The sequence below is a fragment of the Schistocerca nitens genome, chromosome 1 (assembly GCF_023898315.1).
Source record: "Schistocerca nitens isolate TAMUIC-IGC-003100 chromosome 1, iqSchNite1.1, whole genome shotgun sequence".
Lineage (NCBI taxonomy): Eukaryota > Metazoa > Arthropoda > Insecta > Orthoptera > Acrididae > Schistocerca > Schistocerca nitens.
This window is the reverse complement of record NC_064614.1, coordinates 1,026,427,369-1,026,450,918: the sequence shown is the minus strand read 5'-3', so window position 1 is coordinate 1,026,450,918 and position 23,550 is coordinate 1,026,427,369. Positions and strand designations below refer to the sequence as shown.

At 41.6% G+C, this 23,550-nt stretch overlaps 1 protein-coding gene across 1 annotated transcript in view; it reads right to left on the bottom strand.

Moving 5' to 3' along the window:
* Nucleotides 1-5,844: 5,844 nt before the first annotated feature.
* Nucleotides 5,845-23,550, bottom strand: part of LOC126222920 (estradiol 17-beta-dehydrogenase 2-like) — a 189,705-nt gene continuing 171,999 nt past the window's right edge. The window contains exon 8 of the mRNA XM_049942193.1: nt 5,845-6,162. Within this exon, the coding sequence (XP_049798150.1) occupies nt 6,040-6,162 (123 nt within the window). The 3' untranslated portion in view covers nt 5,845-6,039. The remainder of the gene's footprint in view (nt 6,163-23,550) is intronic.

Below are 23,550 nucleotides of genomic sequence, written 5' to 3'. Positions count from 1 at the left end.
GAAAAAATTAATCGTTCGGCAAAATTGTCCTCTTCCATGTCCTGTAGAATTGCAGTTGAAAATTCGAACCTTTTGTTGTGGTCGTCAGGACGCAATGCTTGCAATAACTGCAGTTTGTACGGCTTCATGTGCAGACGGTTACTCAGAACGCGCCATACCGTTGTTTTAGACATGTTTAGTTCGTGACTTGCCCGTGCCGTGGATTTTCTAGGGCTCCTTTCGTAAGCTGCACGGACACGCTCGACATTTTCATCCGATGTGCGTGGACGACCCGTGCTTTTTCGCTTGCAGATGCAACCATCTTCTACGAATCTGTGATGCCACTCATAAATTTGCTTATGACGAGGCGGCTGTTTGTTGAATTGACGGCGGAATGCACGTTGCACACCAACAATGGACTCTAACTTTGCAAATTGCAGCACACAAAATGATCGTTCCTGTGGTGTCGTCGCCATTTTCCTACAAACAAACGCCAGCGCCACTGCGGATTTGCATGGAACTTCTGCGCGGACCATTGAAAAACTTTGAACCTTTCTCTGACAAGAAACGTTTGAATTGTGTTTCTATCATTTGTAGTTTTTGAGAAATAAATGTTTGAAATCTGCTCTTTCTTTTTGAAACGCCCTGTATTTACTACATTAACGCTGGTACTTGCTCTATTGTGTGTAAGTCATCCTTCATTTGTTTTTGTTACAATTTGGGATGTGTGAATTGCGAGGGGCGTTCAATAAATAATGCAACACATTTTTTTCTATGACAGTTTCGGTTGAAAAAATGTTGAATTCGTCGCAGGACATCGTGGAATATTCCAGCTCCAGCCCCTACAGTTCTATGAAGTTCCGATTGGTGGCATCGCCATAAGTAGGATTCACAATGGCGTCTGTAACGGAGGTGTATTCCAAGTAGACAGCTGCCATTCAGTTTCTTTTTGCGGAAAACAGAGCATCGCAGATATTCATAGGCGCTTGCAGGATGTGTACGGAGACCTGTCAGTGAACAAAAGCACGGCGAGTCGTCGGCCGAGGCGTCTGTCATCATCGCAACAAGATCGTGTAAACCTGTCCGATCTCACGCATGCCAGCTGCCCACACACTGCCGTGACTCCTGCAATGCTGGAATGTGCAAATACAATCACTATGTGATCGACGGATTACAATCAAACATTTCGCCACTCAACTGGACGTCTCTGGTTGCAGTGCTGCTTACCCGAGTGGAACTCAGAAAATTTCACTGGACTGTTCTTCCTCATCCACCCTACAGCCTGGATCTCGCACCTACCGACTTTCATCTGTTTGGCCCAATGAAGGCTGCACTCTGCGGCAAGCAGTACGTGCGGAGATTGTATTGAAAAATATATTGTAGCCGAAAGAGTAGGAAATTATTTTTTATACATAGTTCATTTGTTACCGAAATCAGCACGGCAGGCCGCTCTAGAACTGTCGATTGTCTTTAGCCAAATCTCAGTGAAGAAAAATGGTTCAAATGGCTCTAAGCATTATGGGAATTAACATCTGAGGTCATCAGTCCCCTAGAACTTAGAACTAGTTAAACCTAAGTAGCCTAAGGACGTGACACACATCCATGCCCGAGGCAGGATTCGAACCTGCGACCGTAGTAGCCGCGTGGTTCCGGACTGAAGCGCCTAGAACCTCTCTGCCACAGCGGCCGGTTCTCAGTGAAGAGTTGGGGCATTCGAGGGGATACTCGCATGTGCGTTAATGCGTTAAAAGGAATAAAGTCGTTGATTTACTTAATGCATAGTGGAAATAACCCATTCGTTAGGTGAATTATTGTTCAGTATCTGACCATTGCTGTATCTTACTACTTTCCTGGCTGCATATCATCAACATAAGATTATAGAGCAACAGTCCTTTTCAACGAGAACCTAACATATAATTTTCTTGATTCTTTTTCCGTTTCAAAAGTGGGTTATCTAGAGCGCTCCTTTCATTCTGTGGTGTCAAAAGTGGGTTATCTAGAGCGCTCCTTTCATTCTGTGGTGTAGCAGCTACAAACGATAAGTCTTCCTAATAGACGAAAATTAAGGCAGAGCTAGATTCATACAAGGAACCACTACTTTTAAAGGCGTTACATTTACTATTGTCCGTAAAGGGCAAAGCCTTGGTTAGAGCCCCATTCAAGTTCAGTGTTTCAGTCTGAGATAATTTTACTACATGTTTCACGCCACTGTAGAGTAAAATAAGACTTTCATTTCTGTCAAGTAAAAGAAATCGAGTGACCCACAGTTACGGCGAGGAATGTCCTACTTGAAGATGTGCCGTGTATGAAGCTCATATTTTGCGACTACAAGGGGAGTATGGCGCGACGGTGGACACGATAAATCAAGAATACTGTAGATACTGCGATAATGAATACCGCAATAGACAGTTCAGTTGAAGAGGAATGGACATCTTCGAAAAGGGCAACCACGAAATTTAGATGTACGAATATAGGTACAAGGAATGTAACCGCAAAGAAACCTCGAGTAACAGGAGATGTAACGAAACACAATATTCAATTTTTGGAGAGATTCTTAATGAAACATTACTTACTATTTAATGTTTGAACAGCAGTCATCAAAATTTCATTTCAGTTGCAGTTAGATTATGTAAGAATATGTGTCTGTGACTGTTCTGTTACATATTTGTGGTGAGGTAGCATTTCCAGATTGTTTTATGGAGCATACTAGTTCATACTTTTCTGTATAAGTTAACAGTCCAAGGCTTTGAGTAACTGCCCGTGGAAGTAGTTCAGTTTTTAAAACACATACATACACACACACACACGGAGAGAGAGAGAGAGAGAGAGAGAGAGAGAGAGAGAGAGAGAGAGAGACCTCACAAACTGATTCGGCGTAGCGGAAAGATTAAACAATCTTAACTGAAATGAAAATGAAACCGCCAACATTAAGAGGGCGTCCAACATTTTTTAAATTCTGAAGGAGTGCTATCGACCCTACCTACCTTGTTTGATAGCAAGTAATAATAAAAAAGATCGACAATTTTAATTTTACAGTAATTAGAAATATTTTTCTAGTACTCTTCGGGATTTCTTCAGCGTCATTCCAGTGTTGTGCATTATTGCGCTTTACTAGATTACAGTACCTAAGGAAGTGAGAGCAGGTAAATGCGACAGGACTTAATATAAACAAAGACACCTTTGTTGAATCAAATTTTCAAACCAGAAATTAGGGAAGTAAAACACAAAAAAGTGTGCTTTTTCCTTCTGCCTGTATTTGCATGCGATATTGTCTTTGAATCTGAGATTTCTTTACTGAATGTTATTGTTTGAGAAAACATATAGTAACGGAAACTTAGTAAACAGTTGGTGAGTATATATTGCAAGAAACGGAATATGTCTATCAGAGATCCAAAATTGCTTGTTATGGTTGACACGTCATGGGAGATAGAATGTAGGACAGAGATTTCCGAACTGGGTGTACCTAAACAGCAGAATGTCGAATAGTTATATTAAGACTGTCACGAGACTAGTAAATTCAGAACGTATAAAAAATGAAGAAATATGTGATAAAATAATACAGAACATCCTTCACTTCGTGAAGTATAACCATACCATACAACACATACAAAACGAAAGATGGGCGTATTGAATTCCACTAGTTTGTTTACGTAACTTCCGATTATGAAACTAGACGTCTCATGTCTGCTCCAGTACATTGGCGCTCTCTATCAGTCCATGTCTCAACAAGTCCTTCGACGTGTAGTTGTTTTACTTCTTACAAAGAGATCTAATTTACAGAAGTATTCGTAAATAGATAAATTATTGTTAGAATGAGATTTGTGGACGTTTGTGAAACATCAGATGCAGAGCAACAGTCAAGCAATGTGTCTGGAACTTCAGTATATACATAACAAAAATGAAATAATGTGTCTCAAGCCGCTGTTTCTTCCATTCCATCACGCAGTAGCAAGAACAAAAATAAAAAAAATGAAAAATACTTAAAAATCGGGTTCACGTGGTGTAGAGAGAAAGGACGTCCTATGTCGGAGTGAGTAGTAAATGCAGGAAAACTTTCCAGTGCAAGTATGGTATTGAATTAATCGCTGCGCTGTAGCTCAACAAAACACAAAAATTTACAAGTTATAGTTTTGAGCGTTTCAAAGAAACTCTAAGACAGAAGAATCAGCAGAGTACCCAAACTGAATTTTCGCTCTGTAGGGGGAGCGTCCGCTCATATGAAATCTTCCAGGGTCGTGAGTTATGCTCCGGTAGTTCAGATGATAACTTTAATCTCTTCCTTCATACAGAAGTCCATTGGCTAGCTACCCAGAGGAAGAATACTTAGTTGTGTCTGAACTGAAAGATGCATTGCTGATTTGTGCAAGAAAACAAAACCGAGTTTCTGGTTGCATTAAAAGAAAAGCTCTGAATCACGCAGCTATCTTTCCCTTCTGATTTGTTTGAAATACTCAGCCAGATAAATGTTAATCTGCAAGGTAAGGGTGCAAACCTCCTTGTCGCCTCAGACAAAATGTCAATCTTATTGAGGTATGGCTGAGGAAACGCAAAAGAAAGCAGTTTTGGAATATTTACATTGATATCTAAACGTGCATTTAGTAATAAAATTCAACCATTGATTCATGACTATTTAGTGTAAGTGACAGAGATGAATATTTCCCAATACCAGGTATAAACCAATAACACTGGATAAGAAAATCTTTCGCTCTTTTCAGCGCTTGTGAACTTCAACTTGTTTAAGAGGAAGATTTCGCAGACCTGACGAACAAAGAACCTAAGTATTAAGAACTCATTCTAAATACTTAGGTTCTTCTGTATTTCGGTTCACCAAGGTTCTCTGACCTGCGTAAAAGAGCACTTATAGCTTTGCTGCGGTTTTCCACAACATATTGGTGTGAAAGTGCATTTCATATCACGACTAATATAAAAACAGTTAAATGTGGAAATCTAAGAAAGTTAGATGAGAAAATTGGTGTGAATTTGTCCTACATTCGAGCTAACATAAAACGGATTTGTAATGCACATCAAGCTCACGTGAGCCACTGAATTGATTATGGTATTGAAATTTTCTGTGTTGTGAAAAGGAGTTTAATGCTTAATTATACTGCATTTGGTAATGAAATATAAAAATTACTTTTTCTTTAAAATACCATTTGTTACGATAGAATCTCTTTCATTAACATGCATGAAAGGATGAAGCGTGACATTACATGTATTAGAAGAGCGTCGTCGTGAGGCAGTTTGGAAAGCAAGCGTTTATCATCAAAAGAAATTTATCGATTTCAGAGGGCAGTGCTTCTGTAGGACAGTACTGCAGTCTTTGATCAATGGTGATCTGTGGAAAAAAACTTACAAAATGAAACTCGAAGCATTTGAAATGATGAGGTATAGAAGAATGCTGAATTTTGGGTGCACAAATGAAACTCCAAAATAATACATGAAAATAGAAATCTAGGGAAAATCCAGAACGAATGAAAAGGCCGGGTGGTACACGTCCAAGAGTATTAGGACAGTATAGAGAGCTAGTGAAAATTACTTTCGACTGCAATTTTTTTCTCTCCCGAGGTATATGCCCAAATAATAACGTTTGCTTGTGCATTTGTACAGAACATTTGATTCAAAATAAATTCAAATATTGACAATATAAGATTATTAAATGAGTGTTCATAAGTGGTCTGCTGCGTAATGACCGAAGACACACGAGAGCGCAGTTTCTGTTTTCTACTTGTATTCGACTTCCGATTTCAAAGAGACGCCTGCACAATCAGTCTTCTTGGTCGGCAGTACATGGGTCTCAGAAAGAGCGAAACAGGAAATGTATTAGTAAATAAAAGACAACATTATATTAAAAATTTTGTAGTACATTTAACAGAAGTATTTCACATATGTAATAGGAAGTACATAGTGATACATATGACTTGATAAGCGAGTAACGTTACTGACAGATGTTTTCTGTATCTCCACGCCAAGTACTGATTGGACCCTGTGCTCCTCTGCCTGGACACCCTTCTCAATCCACCTCACAATGTTCTTCCTGTGGACGTTGTGTCGACTACTTTCTTATCCCCATATTATTTTTATTATCACCATGATTATCTGGATTAGGATCTCTCTCAGCCAGTCTGGTAAGTTGGCAGCCACCGTCATTATTATTGTCGGTATGAAACCAGGCATGTGCACTCTCTGAAATCAAAGAGATGAAAGCAAATAAGCAGAAACATGCGAAACAGTATTATGTAATGGTGCATTTTCTACTAAGTATGACTGCAATTTTTCGAATTAAAAGCCGGCCTGAGTGGCCGAGCGGTTCTAGGCGCTACAGTCTGGAACCGCGCGACTGCTACGGTCGCAGGTTCGAATCCTGCCTCGGGCATGGATGTGTGTGATGTCCTTAGGTTAGTTAGGTTTAAGTAGTTCTAAGTTCTAGGCGACTGATGACCTCAGCAGTTAAGTCCCATAGTGCTCAGAGCCATTTTCGAATTAAAAATCGATGTAAACACGTTAACGTCGTGCAACTATAGTGGATGTGATGCGCCACTGAATCGATATTTTCTGTTTCCGATCTGAATTCTACTTCATATCCTCCTCCTGGATAAATTAGTTAGTCTCATATTCCATGAAACGTTTGCTGGATAAATCGTAACGAGTTATGTTAAGTATGCATCACAAATTATTTTGTAAATACACCTACATGCTGATCATTGACTAGATATTTATGTATTTAATTAATTTATTTTTTTCTAAATAAAAGACATGCAGGTGTCAGTAATTTCTACCCACCACCTTTTACGTATTACAACAACAGAAATTTTTCTACGAAACACAAGGAGTTTTCGAGGTGAAACTTTTTCAGTTTTACTTTGCTGTCAGACATTTTAAAACATTGGGTAAATGAACAAAAATTTTTGATTGCAACGTTATTCGCCTTTTTGTTTGTTAAAGATAGTGTGCTGTAGTGAATGTCATTTTCTATTCTTGTATTGTAATTACAGTATGTGCATCATTGTTCGTTTTGAACTGTTGTGTTTTTAAGTTTCCATCCCATTTATTATTTTCTCACCAAGTGCTACACTTGTTATTCGTTTAGTACCCTTAGATATGCACAACTCGATATGTTGTGTCTTTTTTAAGTTGAGGATGAGACCATCTGCAGAAAACCAGTAAACACTAGTGTCATCTGCAAAAAGAACTAAATTTGTTTGTTATATATTAGAGGAGAAATCGGAACAATACAAGATTGATGCTTAGAGATCGCCATACGTGATTTTTTTCCCCATTCAGAATAATGTCACCGGAATACCTTGGTTGAATTACTAAGTACAACTTTCTGCATTCTTTTGGTTAGATATGACATCCATTGGTTGGCTACACCATCAGTTCCACAAACCCTCAGCTTATCTAGGAGAATATTTTCACATAGTTAAATGCCTTAGATATGACGCAGAAAATACTAACCAGCGATATATTTTTAATTAATGTTTGTAAAACTTTATGACAGAACATGTAAATGGCACTTTTAGTAGAGTAACTCATCTGAAATCCAAACTGTGATTTTGTGAGAATATGATTGTTGCTCAGTTGAGTATTCTATAACACATCATTTTCGCAAAAGTTTTTAAAATGATGTCAGTAGTGAAACAGGTCGGTGGTTATTGACATATCTCCTATCATCTTTCTTAAAGACAGGTTTAGCAACGGTATATTTCAGTCTTTGTGTAAAAAATGCTTTGAGTTAGTGACGCGCTAAAAATTTCAGATAAGAGAGGGTTATTCTATGAGAACAAATCTTTAATACTCAATCGGAAACACCACGAAGTCCCAATGAGCTTTTATTCTTGAGAGAATATATAATTTTCTTAATTTGAGAAGGAGAATATGGTGATATATTCATATGAATGCATTTTTTGAAAGTTGTTTTTTCCAACATACTGCAGTGATTTTTCTCTTAAACTGGTTTTCTTTATAATTTCCACTATATTCAAGAAAGGATTATTAAATATGTTTGCTACTTGTGGTTCATCACTTATAGCCCTTCAGTTCAGTTCAGTATTGATGTATCCTTTCTTACCAACTTGTGTATCTGTAGATGTATTTTACGGTCCAGTAGATCTATGAGACTGCCACAAGAAACTATATTGTTTTACCCTTCATGCCACTTAAAAAACTGTTTGCGCCAGATTCACGTTTTTTTTAGTGATTGTTTCTGGTTTAAACGGGATTGATTTACACAGAGACAAAGCAACAGTTGTTTTAGCCTGCTGTTACCTGTACCAAAACGGTTTACTATGTGGTTTCCCCATCCGTCATTACAGTAAAGCAAGCCAATAGGAAGCCTTTTGCAGGTCTTTATTAGACACAATTTCTTCAGGAATGACTCAAATATCCTGTGTCTTTTAACCTTCAATGCTTCGCATTGGAAGATTAAATGTCATGTGATTTCATGCTCCTCACCACACAGTCTACACTTACGGGCTTCTCTCCCTTTGCTCATCGTGTGTAAGTGTTTTCTGAAGTTCTCACGGCCACTCGTTAGTCCTGCCGTGTGTTTAACCTGTCTGCTCTACCAGACCATGACTGCAGAACTTCTCTTAAAACATGGCTTCACCCTGATTCGCTTCCCATGTTTAGTTTTTCGACCTTAGTCCAGCGTTCTACGTGCTGCCTCCTGATCCAGCAACGTAATTTTGGTTTTACCATCACTTTAGTGATGAAATAATCATATGCCACCGACGGTCAGGTGTCCACACTGGGGAAGTTCGGCCGCCGAGTTGCAAGTTTTTTTTCAGTTGACTCAATGCTGAACGACTCGCATGTCGATGATGATTAAATGACGATGAGGACAACACAACAACCACTCTACAAGTGGAGAAAATTCCAATACGGCCAGGAATCGAACCCAGGTCCTCTGCATGTCTGTCAGACGCGCTGACCACGCGACTAATCTTAGTGATGGATAAAAGAGAGGTCGAGCCAACAAATAGAGTTGTCGCTGGTGTCGTGACCAGTCTATCAGCTTTTTCATTGCACTGATTCCTGAGTGGCCAGGGGCCCAAGTCAATTTCATTCTGTTTCTTTCCGGTAGCCTCACAAAGGATTAATGGCATTCCTCAATGATATTTGATCTAGTTGCAGGGTTGATAGAGATTTCAGAGCTGCTTAGTTATCTGAATGAATGTAGATGCCAATATGTTTGCAGCACCTACTTAGATTCTCCTCCGTGCACGCTCTGGTAGCAGATGTGTCCCAATTTAGGTGTATCCATTCTTGCTGTGTTGGATGGCAGGACGGCAGCCGATATGCACATAATAAATATCTGAAAAGCTGTCATTTGCAAGTTCATCTCCAGTTTATTTTACAGCTACCAATTTTGGCGATATAATACGCCATCATCAAGCCATAAACAACAAATTTATAGTAGTATTAACAATATGTGTGACATAGAATGAGGTTACTATCTGTAGATACATGAAATCATATTTGTCACTGATCGGTAAGAGATAAGTAGGTTCGTAATATGAAGCCAACATACGTGAAGGTTCCACTGGCTATGTTTACTATTTAGACATAAAAAATGAGGAGCATTCAAAAGTGTTTAACCGCTAATAAAGTGTATGTTCTAATTATGCCACCAGAAGATTAAAATGACAATAAAATGAGTAAACTAAGAGAAGGAAGACTAGGCTCACTACTAGTATATCCCAAGCATCGGTTGAAATGTTTTCAAAAATGGAAAACATATGACTACAAGTATGTAATTCATATTGCTTATTCTTTTTCAAAAACGGAGTAGAATCAGTGTCATAAATTGGAAAGAAAGAAATGACGTTTATGTTTGAACCATATGTTTTATTAAAAGCGGCAGTCTTCATAGTGATATGCTGTGAAGTCAGTAGGTTGCAGTAGGTGTAAGGTACAATATGTTACAGACGGCTTTAATCATTACGATGATTACCATAGGGTATTGTGTACAGTGCTCACATGAAGTAAAGAAATAGAACTAAGTGAAGTGCCAACAGTCCTGCATTTGAAGAAAGGCTATACATCACAGGACTTGTGTTACAGAAGAGATGTTAATGCACATATGCACTATGCAACCAAATAAACAACCGGCTGATGAGGACAATAACACCTATAATGAAACACCAAAACTGGCCCAGTCAGAGAACACTACACTGGGTGAATATAGACCTCATCTCATACCTGGATTAAGCATCTATTTAGCTGGCCGCAGTGGATACACCAATTCCTATCAGATCACCAAAGTTAAGCGCTGTCGGATGTGGCCGGCACTTGGATGGGTGACCATCAAGGCCGCCATACGCTGTTGTCATTTTTCGGGGTACACTCAGCCTCGTGGTGCCAATTGAGGAGCTATTTGACCGAATAGTAGCGGCTCCGGTCAAAGAAAACCATCATAACGACACGGAGAGCGGCGTGCTGACCATACGCCCCTCCTATCTGCATCCTCAGCTGAGAATGACACGGCGGTCGTATGGTCCCGATGATCCACTTGTGGCCTGAAGATGAAGTGCTTCAATCTAACGTGCAAGCTGACATTCGTATAACCAGGAATCATTACCCTAACCTCATGTTACCCGCAACAGGTAATGATAGACAAAATTAATATAGATTACATAGGATAATATAACAGTGGCCACTATTTAGTTCAAACTAGCTGTAATATTCAAGGAATGTAAGAGGGCAGTCCAATCCCAAAAACTAGGAGCGTCATGTGATGGTGAGTATGCACTTCTTTTTCTCTACTAAATATTAACGAAAGAAGATATTCTACCTATTCATCGATAGGAAGTAAAAGTATCAAAGGAGGCACATTATCAGATTACTGGAGTATATTGGTTGTTGTTGTTATGGTCTACAGTCCAGAAATTGGTTTGATGCAGCTCTCCATGCTACTCTATTCTGTGGAAGCTTCTTCATCTGCCAGTTCCTACTGCAACCTACATCCTTCTGAATCTCTTTAGTGTATTCATCTCTTGGTCTCCCACAACGATTTTTACCCTCCACGCTGCCCTCCAATACTAAATTGGTGATCCCTTGATGCCTCAGAATTTGCCCTACCAACCGAGCCCTTCTTCTAGTCAAGTTGTGCCACAAATTTATCTTCTCTCCAATTCTATTCAATACCTCCTCATTAGTTATGTGATCTACCCATTTAATCTTCAGAATTCTTCTGTAGCACCACATTTCTAAAGCTTCTATTCTCTTCTTGTCTAAACTGTTTATCGTCCACGTTTCACTTCCATACATAGCTACACTCCATACAAATACTTACAGAAACGACTTCCTGACACTTAAATCTTTACTCCATGTTAGCAAATGTCTCTTCTTCAGAAACGCTTTCCTTGCCATTGCCAGTCTATATTTTATAGCCTCTGTACTTCGACCATCATCAGTTATTTTGCCCCCAAATAGCAAAACTCCTTTACTACTTTAAGTGTCTCATTTCATTTCCTAAGCTAATTCCCTCAGCATCACCTGACTTATTTCGACTACATTTCATTATCCTCGTTTTGCTTTTGTTGATGTTCATCTTATATACTCCTTTAAGGACACTGTCCATTCCGTTCAACAGCTCTTCCAAGTCCTTTGCTGTCTCTGACAGAATTACAATGTCATCGGCGAACCTCAAATTTTTTATTTCTTCTCGATGGATTTTAATACCTACTCCAAATTTTTCTTTTGTTTCCTTTACTGCTTGCTCAATATACAGATTGAATAACATCGGGGAGAAGCCACAAGTCTGTCTCACTCCCTTCCCAACCACTGCTTCTCTTTCAAGCCCCTCGACTCTTATAACTGCCATCTGGTTTCTGTACAAATTGTAAATAGCCTTTCGCTCCCTGTATTTTACCCCTGCCACCTTCAGAATTTGAAAGAGAGTATTCCAGTCAACGTTTTCAAAAGAATTTCTCTAAGTATACAAATGCTAGAAACGTAGTTTTGTCTTTCTTAAACTATTTTCTAATATATGTCGTAGGGTCAGTATTGCCTCACGTGTTCCAACATTTCTACGGAATCCTAACTGATCTTCCCCCAAGGTCGTCTTCTACCAGTTTGTCCATTTGTCTTGAAAGAATTCGTGTTAGTATTTTGCAGTCGTGGCTTATTAAACTCATAGTTCGCTAGATGGCAGAGTTTTTTTAGGCCTGGCTCTCCCAAGGGTGTCAGTAGTTCTAATGGAATGTTGTCTACTGCCGGGGCCTTGTTCCGACTCAAGTCTTTCAGTGCTCTGTCAAACTCTTCACGCAGTATCATATCTCCTATTTGATCATCATCTACATTCTCTTCCATTTCTATAATATTGTCGTCAAGAACATCGCCCTTGTATAGACCCTCTATATACTCCTTCCACCTTCCTGTTTTCCCTTCTTTGCTTAGAACTGGGTTTCCATCTGAGCTCTTGATATTCATGCAAGGGGTTCTCTTTTCTCCAAAGGTCTCTTTAAGTTTCCTGTAGGCAGTATCTATCTTACACCTAGTGATATGCGCCTCTACATCCTTACATTTGTCCTCTAGCCATCCCTGCTGAGCCATTTTGCACTTCCTGTCGAACTCATTTTAAAGACGTTTGTATTACTTTTGCTGGCTTCATTTACTGCATTTTTACATTTTCGCCTTTCAATAATTAAATTCAATATCTCTTCTGTTACCCAAGGATTTCTATTAGTCCTCGTCTTTTTACCTACTTGATCCTCTGCTACCATCACTATTTCATTCCTCAAAGCTACCCATTCTTCTTCTACTGTATTTCTTTCCCCAATTGTTGTCAATCGTTCCCTAATGCTCTCCCTGAAGCTCTCAACAACCTCCGGTTCTTTCAGTTCATCCAGGTCCCATCTCCTCAAATTCCCACCTTTTTGCAGTTTCTTCAGTTTTAATCTACAGCTCATAACCAATACATTGTGATCAGAGTCCACATCTGCCCATGGAAATGTCTTACAATTTAAAACCTGGTTCCTGGATCTCTGTCTTACCACTATATAATCTATCTGAGACCTTCCAGCATCTCCAGGCTTCTTCGATGTGTACATCCTTCTTTTATGATTCTTGAACCAAGGGTTAGCTATGATTAAGTTATGCTCTGTTTAAAATTCTACCAGGCGGCTTCCTCTTTCATTCCTTACTCCCATTCCGTATTCACCTACTACGTTTCCTTCTCTTCCTTTTCCTACTATCGATTCCCAGTCACCCATGACTATTAAATTTTCGTCTCCCTTCACTATCTGAATAGTTTCTTTTATCTCATCCTACATTTAATCAATCTCTTCGTCATCTGCAGAGCTAGTTGGCATAAAAAACTTGTACTACTGTGGTAGGCGTGGGCTTCGTATCTATCTTGGCCACAAAATGCGTTCACTATGTTGTTTGTAGTAGCTTACCCACATTCCTATTTTCCTATTCATTATTAAACCTACACCTGCATTACCCCTATTTGATTCCCTGTATTCACCTGACCAGAAGTCTTGTTCCTCCTGCCACCGAACTGCACTAATTCCCACTATATCTAACTTTAAACTATCCATTTCCCTTTTTAAATTTTCTAACCTACCTGCCCAATTAAGGGATCTGAAATTCCACGCTCCGGTCCGTAGAACGCCAGTTTTCTTTCTCCTGACAACGTCCTCCTGAGTAATCCCCGCCGGGAGATCCGAATCGGGGACTATTTTACCTTCAGAATATTTTACCCAAGAGGACGCCATCATCATTTAACCATACAGTAAAGCTGCATGCCCTCGGGAAAAATTACGGCTGTAGTTTCCCCTTGTTTTCAGCTGTTCGCAGTACGAGCACAGCAAGGCTGTTTTGGTTAGTGTTACAAGGCCAGATCAGTCAATCATCCAGACTGTTGCCCCTGCAACTACTGAAAAGGCTGCTGCCCCTCTTCAGGAACAACAAGTTTGTCTGGCCTCTCAAGAGATACCCCTCCGTTGTGGTTGCACCTACGGTATGGCTATCTGTATCGTTGAGTCACGCAGGCCTCCCCACCAACGGCAAGGTCCATGGTTCATGGGGGGGGGGAGGGGGCAGTATAATGGTATATTGTATTATTGGTTTAATTAACGTAGTGACTCCTGTATTTCTACACTTACTTCATGTGCGGCGTCTTTACTAGGCAGCAGTTGTATTCTTGCTGTTGACGTGTGCTGAAGTCATACATACATAGACAGGTAACCTATGTGCTTGGGCATTAACTTACTACAATTTGATGTGCAGCACTCTAACTAAACTTTTGTATAAGTTCGATGACTGCAGGAGCCGTTTATGTTTACTGGGCAGCGAAGGAGTATGCTGTGGCAGCAGAATGCTGTGGCAAAGAAACAGCGGCTGGAGGTGACAACGCTCCTGTTGATGCAAGTCGGGAGTCAGCACCATAGTGCAGCGAGCTTATAGATGGACTAGCGTACACTGCATGGCCTCCCCAAAGTGGCTGCCAGGCGGTACAGACGCTTGAGTTGAATCCAGGACTCTCTTAGACTTGCAGGAGTGCCAGGTGGTGCCATCCAACGAGATACCCTGCCTCAGTGGGACCGGTTCAAAGACTAGAACTGTCGGGGCTATCTGACAGCTTATAGGCCAGAGGCTTCGCCTACATAACGTAAAGTAAAGTCCTATGGCGTGAGTGGCTGGGAAACCCCAAAAGGCAGGTTCAGCCACCTTATTGAAATGTTTCCCTATCCTTTGTGGCAGCAGGCACTGTTCCTTTGCGAAGTATGATAACTGAGTACATAAATGTATCGGTTAAGTGGAGATTATTGTGATATGTTGTGTGTCTGTGCGAGGGTGTAGTTTAGTGTCATGTTCGTACTGAAAGTTTAGTATCATGTTCGTAATGGACATCATGAGAAAAGGAGATGGCACATAGCCTACTCTTCTTGAAGAGCACCAAGGGGATCCTGAGCTCGACGTCCCATCTGACAGATGGATCACCATGAACAGTGTCACATGCACTCACTTCCTGAACGCTACTGGGAGGTTTGGAACAGAATCCATGAGATGTGGCCGAAAGACTGGTGAGCAGGGATTCCACATCACCACATCTCCTGTCCCTTCCATCGTAAAGATAAAGGGGGAAATTGTCAACAGCGTGCAGCGTACCTGGATGCTCACCCATTCAACTAATGCCCATGCCAGACAGTGCTGATCTGACAGGAACCAATATACCCACCTTGGTATGGCCGTTTCACTTTGCCTAGGTGATGATGCTGCTCAGTGAGCCAGAAGCTGTTAGGCCACACATTCGACTACTGACCAGCGCCAAGATGGTTACAGTCGAGTGCAAGGCTCTGATGGTATCTGTTACTACTGGCTCAGCTTGGAACCAATATAACTGCCCTGGGCCAGTGTGTTATGACAGTAGTTATGCTCCCAGTATGTACTTAGTTGTGATGTTACACTGTACTACACCATGTAGCAATCTAGTCCACTGATGATGGTAGGACTCTCTGTTACAGAATGCTACACCAGCACATTGCAGCACTCAACTTGCAGAATGATATATGTGGTTGGCCTCCAAATGTCTTGTTTCTGCATCAGTTCCCTTGAGATGCAGCTCCATTTTGCACGTCTCTACAACTGTTTGGACCACCATGTTTTGGCATCCCATAACGAACTCCAGAGTCGGCACAACTCTACTGCTGCCATCAACGTTTGGCTCTTGATGTACGGCGTTGAGTACACCCAATGAAACCTTAGTTCCTGAAAATATGGGTGGGAAGATTCTATAACATGTCCTTGAGATAATTCCACGCTCCTACTGAACCTGTGAATTCCTAGAAACCAAGGTACTTCCGTGTCTACATTTTTCCCTTGCACCTTCTCTCTCTCACACCACTACCTGCACTTGACACGTTGTCCGCTCCTATTTCCTACTTCCATCGTCACATGCTGTCTGGCAACTGGTAAACCCATAAGGTTCCGTCACGTCAGGCTAACCTTGTGATCGGTCCACTGGGTTGGTAGACAGTGGCACTGGACTGGAAGTCTGGTGGATGGTTGGCTCTTCACCGATGATGGGCACAAGCCGCGCAAGTGACGACCAGAATCAAGAAAGTTCCTGAGGACGAAATTGCCATTAGCCTCATTTGGTGCTGGTACCTACTGAGGAATTGCTGAATATTGTGGAACAACTGTTCTTGTAGCTGTAACTATATACAGCGTGTTAGAGTCAAGAGTCAAGGTTGGCTAGTATTTCGAAATGATCATTGAGTAGATACAACAGAGGATACGTTAGGTTCAGTACTGCGTTTCCTTTTATTGTGGTTGGTAGCTGAAAAGTTGCTCCTGAGTAGTCGCATTCAGCCATTTAGCAGTATCTCACTTTCCTGTAATTCCAATCGTTCTGTTCCCCTTCTGCGTCCTTGCCTGTAACAGGTGGTGATACCTACCACTGTGTCATACACTGAATAGACCCACTGAGCTCTTACTTTCTGAAAACATGGATGTGGTTTAAGGAAGTCCTGTCGGAATCCTCGAGCATCTGCTCCCTTGCTCCATTTTGCACGTCCCTGCAACAGTAAACTGTTTGTATCACTCTGGTCTTCCATCCCATAATTTACTCTGGAGTCAGCATGGCTCTATTGCTGTCCCCAACACATGACTTTTCATATATGGTATAACTAGCAGAATCATCGTTTTTCAGATATGCACAAATTTCTCTAAAGTTCCCCGTTTTACTTGATATGGGTACATACCATAGCGTTTATGTCTGCCGTTGGCGCCAACTCTTTCAATCATCCTTATTTCTTCACCGTGTCAGCCTAACTCTTTACCCTTGTGGCAACGCACAAACTTCCCACGAGCACCTTCTTCACTCTGTTGTGCCACTTTTTTACTTTCTTCCTCTCTCGCACCATTTTTGGGGCTGATGCCGGTAAAGGCGGTAAAGTCTTCGACGCCCTCTGAACAGATCGCATACCCTCAATGTGAACGACTGGTGTTCGAATCGAGAACTGTAATTTCGCATTTACTGGTGAGGTCACCTCCATCACCTAGGAGGGACCTTGATAGTATAGATAATTTTTTTGTTTTTCCTTCCCTCCTTACACAGTACACGAGCAACTCGGCATCCCATTGTTCATTCGCTGCTATCGTTCCACGGACTTCGTATTAGTTATTTAAACTTGGTGCCACAAAATCCGTAAGGTCTTTACATAATTCTGCAATGATGCACCGGTTTCCCGCACTCTGGGTTTCACTGTCTTAAGTGATGATGGCATCTTTGGTCCATACAGTATTTGATTTGGTCGCAGACCTGTATTCTCATGAAATTTTCAACTGTAAACGGCAACAATTTATGATAACAGCATATTACAATCATTATAGTGACTTTGATATCTTGCCTATTGTACTGTGGACACGTTCTGTTCTGCCATTTGCTTGCAGGTCTACAGTGCTTGATTTTGATTTACACGGCCATAACAATCTATAACGTTGCTTTGTCAGCTCCAACATGAAGTCAGTACCAAGCTATTTAATGAACATCTCCGGAGCACTGACTTTTACCAACCAATTATTAACCATGACTTGCACTACTGCGTCAGCTTGTTGATTCGGAATAGCTAATATTTCTATGTAGCGCAACTAGGTGATCTATTGTCGTTAACACATAATGATTCCCTACCAGACTCTCCCCAAATATTTCAATGTAACTGGCACCATAATACGATACCCCAGTTTTATTTGCCTGTATAACACTCCATCAAACATCATGAATTATCGTTGCTTTGCAATTATCTTGCAGTTTTCGCAGCTGCTTGCACCTTGTGCCATTTTGCAGTTGTGGAACCTACTCGTTGTACTGCATACACTATCTGCTCTGCATTTCTATGTGACTTGTCAAGTCGAAGAATTACTCTAAATCGAATTTACGGAGTTTTAGTGCCCAGCAAATTAACCTGCTTGATGGGTTTTTGAAACCTAAGAACCATCTCACCACTGCATATCCATTATCACTTTAAATTTCCTTTAGTATAAATAAGATCGGACATATGTTATGCAGTATATCAGTCTCAACGTTCCATTATCCCCTGTAGAGAAGTTCTTTTCCTCTCTGTTTAGCTGACGCAATGCTTAGATAACTAGGTGTTCGGACCAGTATACAAGGGGCAGCATTTCTGGGCGTTCTGACTTGATAGCACATTGCAGTTCCTGCAAAGTGTCTTCATAGCGTGTGGTTCGACGCCTGAGAAATGAGAAACTCGACTAGCAGCGAGTCCCTGCAGTCGAAGAAGGTCATCGTGATCTTACCGGAACTTGCGTGAACAGCTTTGGATTTCTTTGGCAGGGGAGACGTGGGATGTTTCCACTGTTGGCTTTGCTGTTTGCTGACGGAATGGTGTCTGACAGAATCGTCCTTCCCCACTTCCCCAATGCCAATTGGGCGAAAGCTACGTTTCTGTGTGATTTTCACATCTTTGGCGACCTGAAGAACGACGTATGTGGACGTCGGTTTTAATCATTCGAGGAAGTGCGAGACTGGCTGCAGTTGTGGATGCATCACCGGCCAACCGCTTTCTCCGAAACAGAAAATGATTGTCTCGTCTCTCAGTGGGATATACGTCTTAACACATGTGATGATTACTTTTGAATAGACCCATTTCATTGTCCCATTGTGGCTGGTGTTTAGGTTTAATTGGACTGTCCCTTATATTTCCTTACTCAATACACTGCCAAACGCATGATTATTCACAGCTCATGATTACACAAATTCCTTTTCCTAATTTGGATAACCATTATTGGTCCAGTTGTTAACAGTTCCTTTATACGATTGAATACGTCTTCACACTTCACCGATGAGTGAAACTTCATTCCTTTCTACATAGATGAGTTAGTTGTTGTACTACTTCCAATAGTAATTCTCCACAACCAAGAATAACGGCAACTCCTGACCTGTATGTAGTGCTAGAAAAATCTGTACAGCTTTTGGTATCCTGGGATTTGTCTGGACTCCCTCACGAGTTATTTGCCATAGATACTGCTCTAGTGCGAAGTAACACTTTTCTAAAGTCAGTGTTAGGTTTGCTTCGCTCAATCACTTATACTTCCCTTAGACCCAATACATGCTCCTCCGTGTTCTTCATACACAGTTATGCCAACTAAACACATGTCTAGGTTTGAATGCCAGCAGATCCATCCAAAAAGCAGTGAAATGTATCTGGTGCGCTGTTCAATCCAAACGGCATTCACCGAGACAGAAGGGAACAAATATGCTGCCTTTGGCCTATTTAAAATGTTGATAAACATTTTGCAGATCTGTGGTAGAAAAATATCAGCATTGATCCACATTATCCGAAGTTTCCATTATATTCTTGATTGGATAAGCATGTTTAACTGCGCACTTGTTGAGGTACCAATAATCACATCAAACTGATACACTTTCATGCAGCTGCACTTTTCTTTGGGACGATCATCACTGGTGCTCCACTGTGATAGGTCCTTTCGTCAATAATACAGTCTAGAAACTATCTGTTAATAAATACACCCAAAACTGACAGCAAGTAATGCAATTAAACTGGCAGCTTGCTTAAGCTAGGCTATATACAAATTGTCTTCCTGCAAAATCTCCCAACTGGTAACTGTCAGTCTCTTTGACAATTTCATGCCCTCTGTCAGAGAATTATCTATTCCAAAAGGTACTTCCTGTTGACTAGCTACTTCCTATAAGCTTACTATGCTCCCATGTGCAAAATACCATGCTATATCTAAATTCTTATTTTCCTCCTATTCTCCCCTATGCTTCCTTCCAACCACCATACTATGTAAGCAAAATTCCGCCACTTGCTTGCGCTTATATTCACTGGGAGCGCCGCCCAATGGCTCCAGAGCCCCATTGTCGTGTAACTGTGAGTTATTATTCTTACCCTGTGTCCATTTATCACGCCTTCTGTGAGGTTTTATCTATATCTTGTTACAGGCGGCTTAGTCGCCTGTCGCGTGAATTTCTTGCACTGCGATTCATGGCATTCCCGCCATATGTGGCCCGTTCGTCCACCCTCGTGACATTTAACACCCACAATGAATATTCTCTTCCTATCGTTTGTTCGGGTCTCTGTGTCAATCTCTTGTAACGCAGCCGCTATGGCTTCAGCTAAATTGTTAGAGAACTTTGCCTGTACCTTCCTTAACATTTCGGTTGGTAAGCCTCGCAAAAATGTGTCCAACGGTCTTTTTTCTGCCTGTTGCATGAGGACCACCTTGGTGTTATCACTGCCTGTCAAATCATATGTATTGACATTTAGTTTTCTAATGCTGGACACAAAGTTTCCGAAGGACTCCTGTTTCTGCGACTCCTTGCTCAACCGTTTCCTACAACACCAACAGCCTTTTTTCCTTGCATATCTCGGCACCAAGCCCACTCTCAGAATTCCAGATGTCAGTACATTCTTCAGTTCCTCGTGATACATTATGAACATTTTAGCGTCTCCTACTAAACATACTGTGGCCACATGCAAAAACTGTTCTTCAAACCATTATTCCAGTTTAAGGACTTTTAAAAAGTTGCATACGAACACTGAGACGTCGTCTCCCGCCTTCCCCGGAAAAGAAGTGGCGGCGTTAGTATCGAGGCCAAACTAGGACAGAACTGTTTCGCTTTTCTGTAACTTCTCTACTTCCCTACGTAACTGTAAATTGTCCTCCTATAAGCTTTCTAAATCTTTTTGTAACTATAAATTGTTGGCTCGAATTTGAAATGAGTTCTGAATCGCCTCCTGGATAGCCACCTTTGCGAAGTCTGTGTCCACAATAAAAGGGGAAAAAATAAAATAGGAGAGGAACCAAAACGAAACAAGAATTGTATTTTCTGCCACAGAACACTTCTAATTCTTACATATGCGATGTCCATCACTCTATACATTCCCTGGCTGATGTCCAGGCTTACTATTCAGATAGACATTACGTGCCCAACCATACATATCCCATGGAAAGTGGTTCATTTTCTCTTGCCACGTTAGGGTGACGCCACAGGTCGTTGCTCCACGATATCGCTCGTAGGTATTGGCTCTTCTGACTCCAAAATATAGTTGTGTCGCTGTTGTGCTATGACCACTATGCTTACTTGAGTGCTGCAAGCTGGTCACACTCGTCTCCAAAGTGGTGCTTGCAGTGAGCTGTGGGATGGGACTTTCCAGTACTGCTGAGAGCATGAAGTCGACAATGCTTACTCGACAACAAAATTATTTGTTAATCGATGCTTCCAAATAGCAGATCGATGGCTGCAGGAGCCAGTTATGGCTATCGGAGAGCAAGTTAGTATGGTGTGGCAGCAGAACAGCGGCTACAGACTATGGGGCTCTTGTTCGGGTTCGATTCCCGGCGGGGTCAGGGATTTTCTCTGCCTCGTGATGACTGGGTGTTGTGTGATGTCCTCAGGTTAGTTAGGTTTAAGTAGTTCTAAGTTCTAGGGGACTGATGACCATAGATGTTAAGTCCCATAGTGGTCAGAGCCATTTGAACCATTTTTTTTTTTTTTTTTTGCTCTTGTTGATGTAGTCAACTCAACAGTGCAGTGAGCTTATGGCTGGAGTGACATTAGCAACACGCGGTCCAAGGCGGCTGATAGAGGTTTGCAGACGGCCAGAGTTGAGCCCAGGACCATCATAGACTGGCTGCAGCGTCAGGAAAAGGAACCCAACGAAACGCCTCAACATGGTGGACGGAGTTAGATGCCCGGTACCATCAGAGCAAGCCAAAGGCTCTTAGACCAGTGAATTCCCCTAACTGGTGATGATAATTGATGAAGCTATAGCTGCTAGGCCATACATTCGACCAAAGATTACTCGGGGATGGTGCCAGTCGAATACAAGGCACTGATGGTATCCACTACTGCCAACTGAGCTCTGAGCCCATATATGAGCGACGTTCCGAAAGTAAGTTTCACCATTGCTTATCATGAGGAAACTATGATTCCAAAAACAAACATACCATGGCATCGTGTACTATTTTACGACTTATTCACCACCGACACAGAGGCATTTGTCGTGGTGTACTGTGAGATTGGAGAAACAACTGTGGTAAAACTCAATGCCCTGTGGTACAAGGGATTGTCACACAGCTCGCTCCACCTCTGCCTTGGTTTGGAAGTGAAATCGTGAGAGTATGACTTTCAAGGCAGAGAACAGGTGAAAGTCCGTTGGGGCAAGATTGGGCCTGTAGGCTGAGTGATCCAATCCCGTCAATACAAAGCGACGAATATGATCCTATGTGAATCTTGCTGTTTTGCGTTGTCGTTCAAGAGCACAACACATTCACTCAAGAGCCCTGATCTATTTCGTCGAATGGCGGACCTGAGTTTGATGAGGGTGTCACAGTAGTGTGCTGCATTGATGATCCCTTGTCGGAGGAAATCAAGGACAATCATACTTTTCGCATTCCAGAACACTGTGGCAATAACCTTTCCTGCTGAAGGTAACACTTCAAACTTATTCCACGCTGGTGAACTGGGATACTTCCACGTCACTGAGGCTGTCTTGGGTTTTGGAGAAAAAGTGATGCAGTCAAGTCTCATGGCTTATGATGATTCCTAATATGAACTCATTTCCCTTTCGTGTGTATCAGATCGATTGCTCGAGGGTGATTCACGACCTTGCACTCTTGTGATCGTGGGTTAGGTTTCTCGGCACTCATCTTGAAGACACTTTTTCGTAACCCAACACATCATGGACACGTGATGAGCCTGAGCTCATGACAGAGTGGTCACTTCGTGCACAATATTGTGCGGTAACATTTTCGCAATTATTCACGGCTGTAGAGACAGCATGGCTCAGTATTCTTCCAGGGGACTTCCAACGGCTTGTTGAGTCCATGCCACGTTGAGCTGCTGCACTACTCCAGGCACAAGCAGGTCCGACATGATATTAGGAGTTATCCCATGACTTTTGTCACCTTAATGTATGACGGAAGAAAAGCTATTCTTTCCAACATGAACTATCACTTCCAGTCGTAAGACTGGCCATTGTCACATCTACTATTCTTAAAACATTGTTTAATAATGTGTCACACAAGCCCCTCCTACATGCATGGTGTTGAAGCTACTGAAGAAGTGTTTGCTAAGTGTATATTTATAAGGAAACATTGCTGCCCATTTGTAACTGACAATCTGCATTCCAATCCATCCGCTTCTATGTTATCGTGGCCATCAGACTGTTTGGTGTTACTACAACGGGTCTAGAATCGTGAATGCTTGTCTTTTGTTACAGTTACCTATTCACTGGATTAAATATCGCATGTATTGATTTTCTTCTTCCTCCGGCAGCATTGCAGCTTAAATTATCAACTGTGAACTTTATTGAACCAAAGAGATTGTAACAAATAGCCGTTGATTCTTTTCCATGAAATAACTTTTAGGCGCCATGCGGGCCATCTTTAATACAGTTGCTGCATCAGCCCCAGGCTGGCAGTCGCCACCAGCCAAGAGGTATGCAGGCCACTCACCCACATCATTCTGCAGGCAGGTGCTGCAGTACTGTTGGTACAGGTTTCTGTAACACAGCGTTCTGCCGTCAATGGTGGACCGGATCGCTACATGCTATAACACATTTCCCCAGAGACATT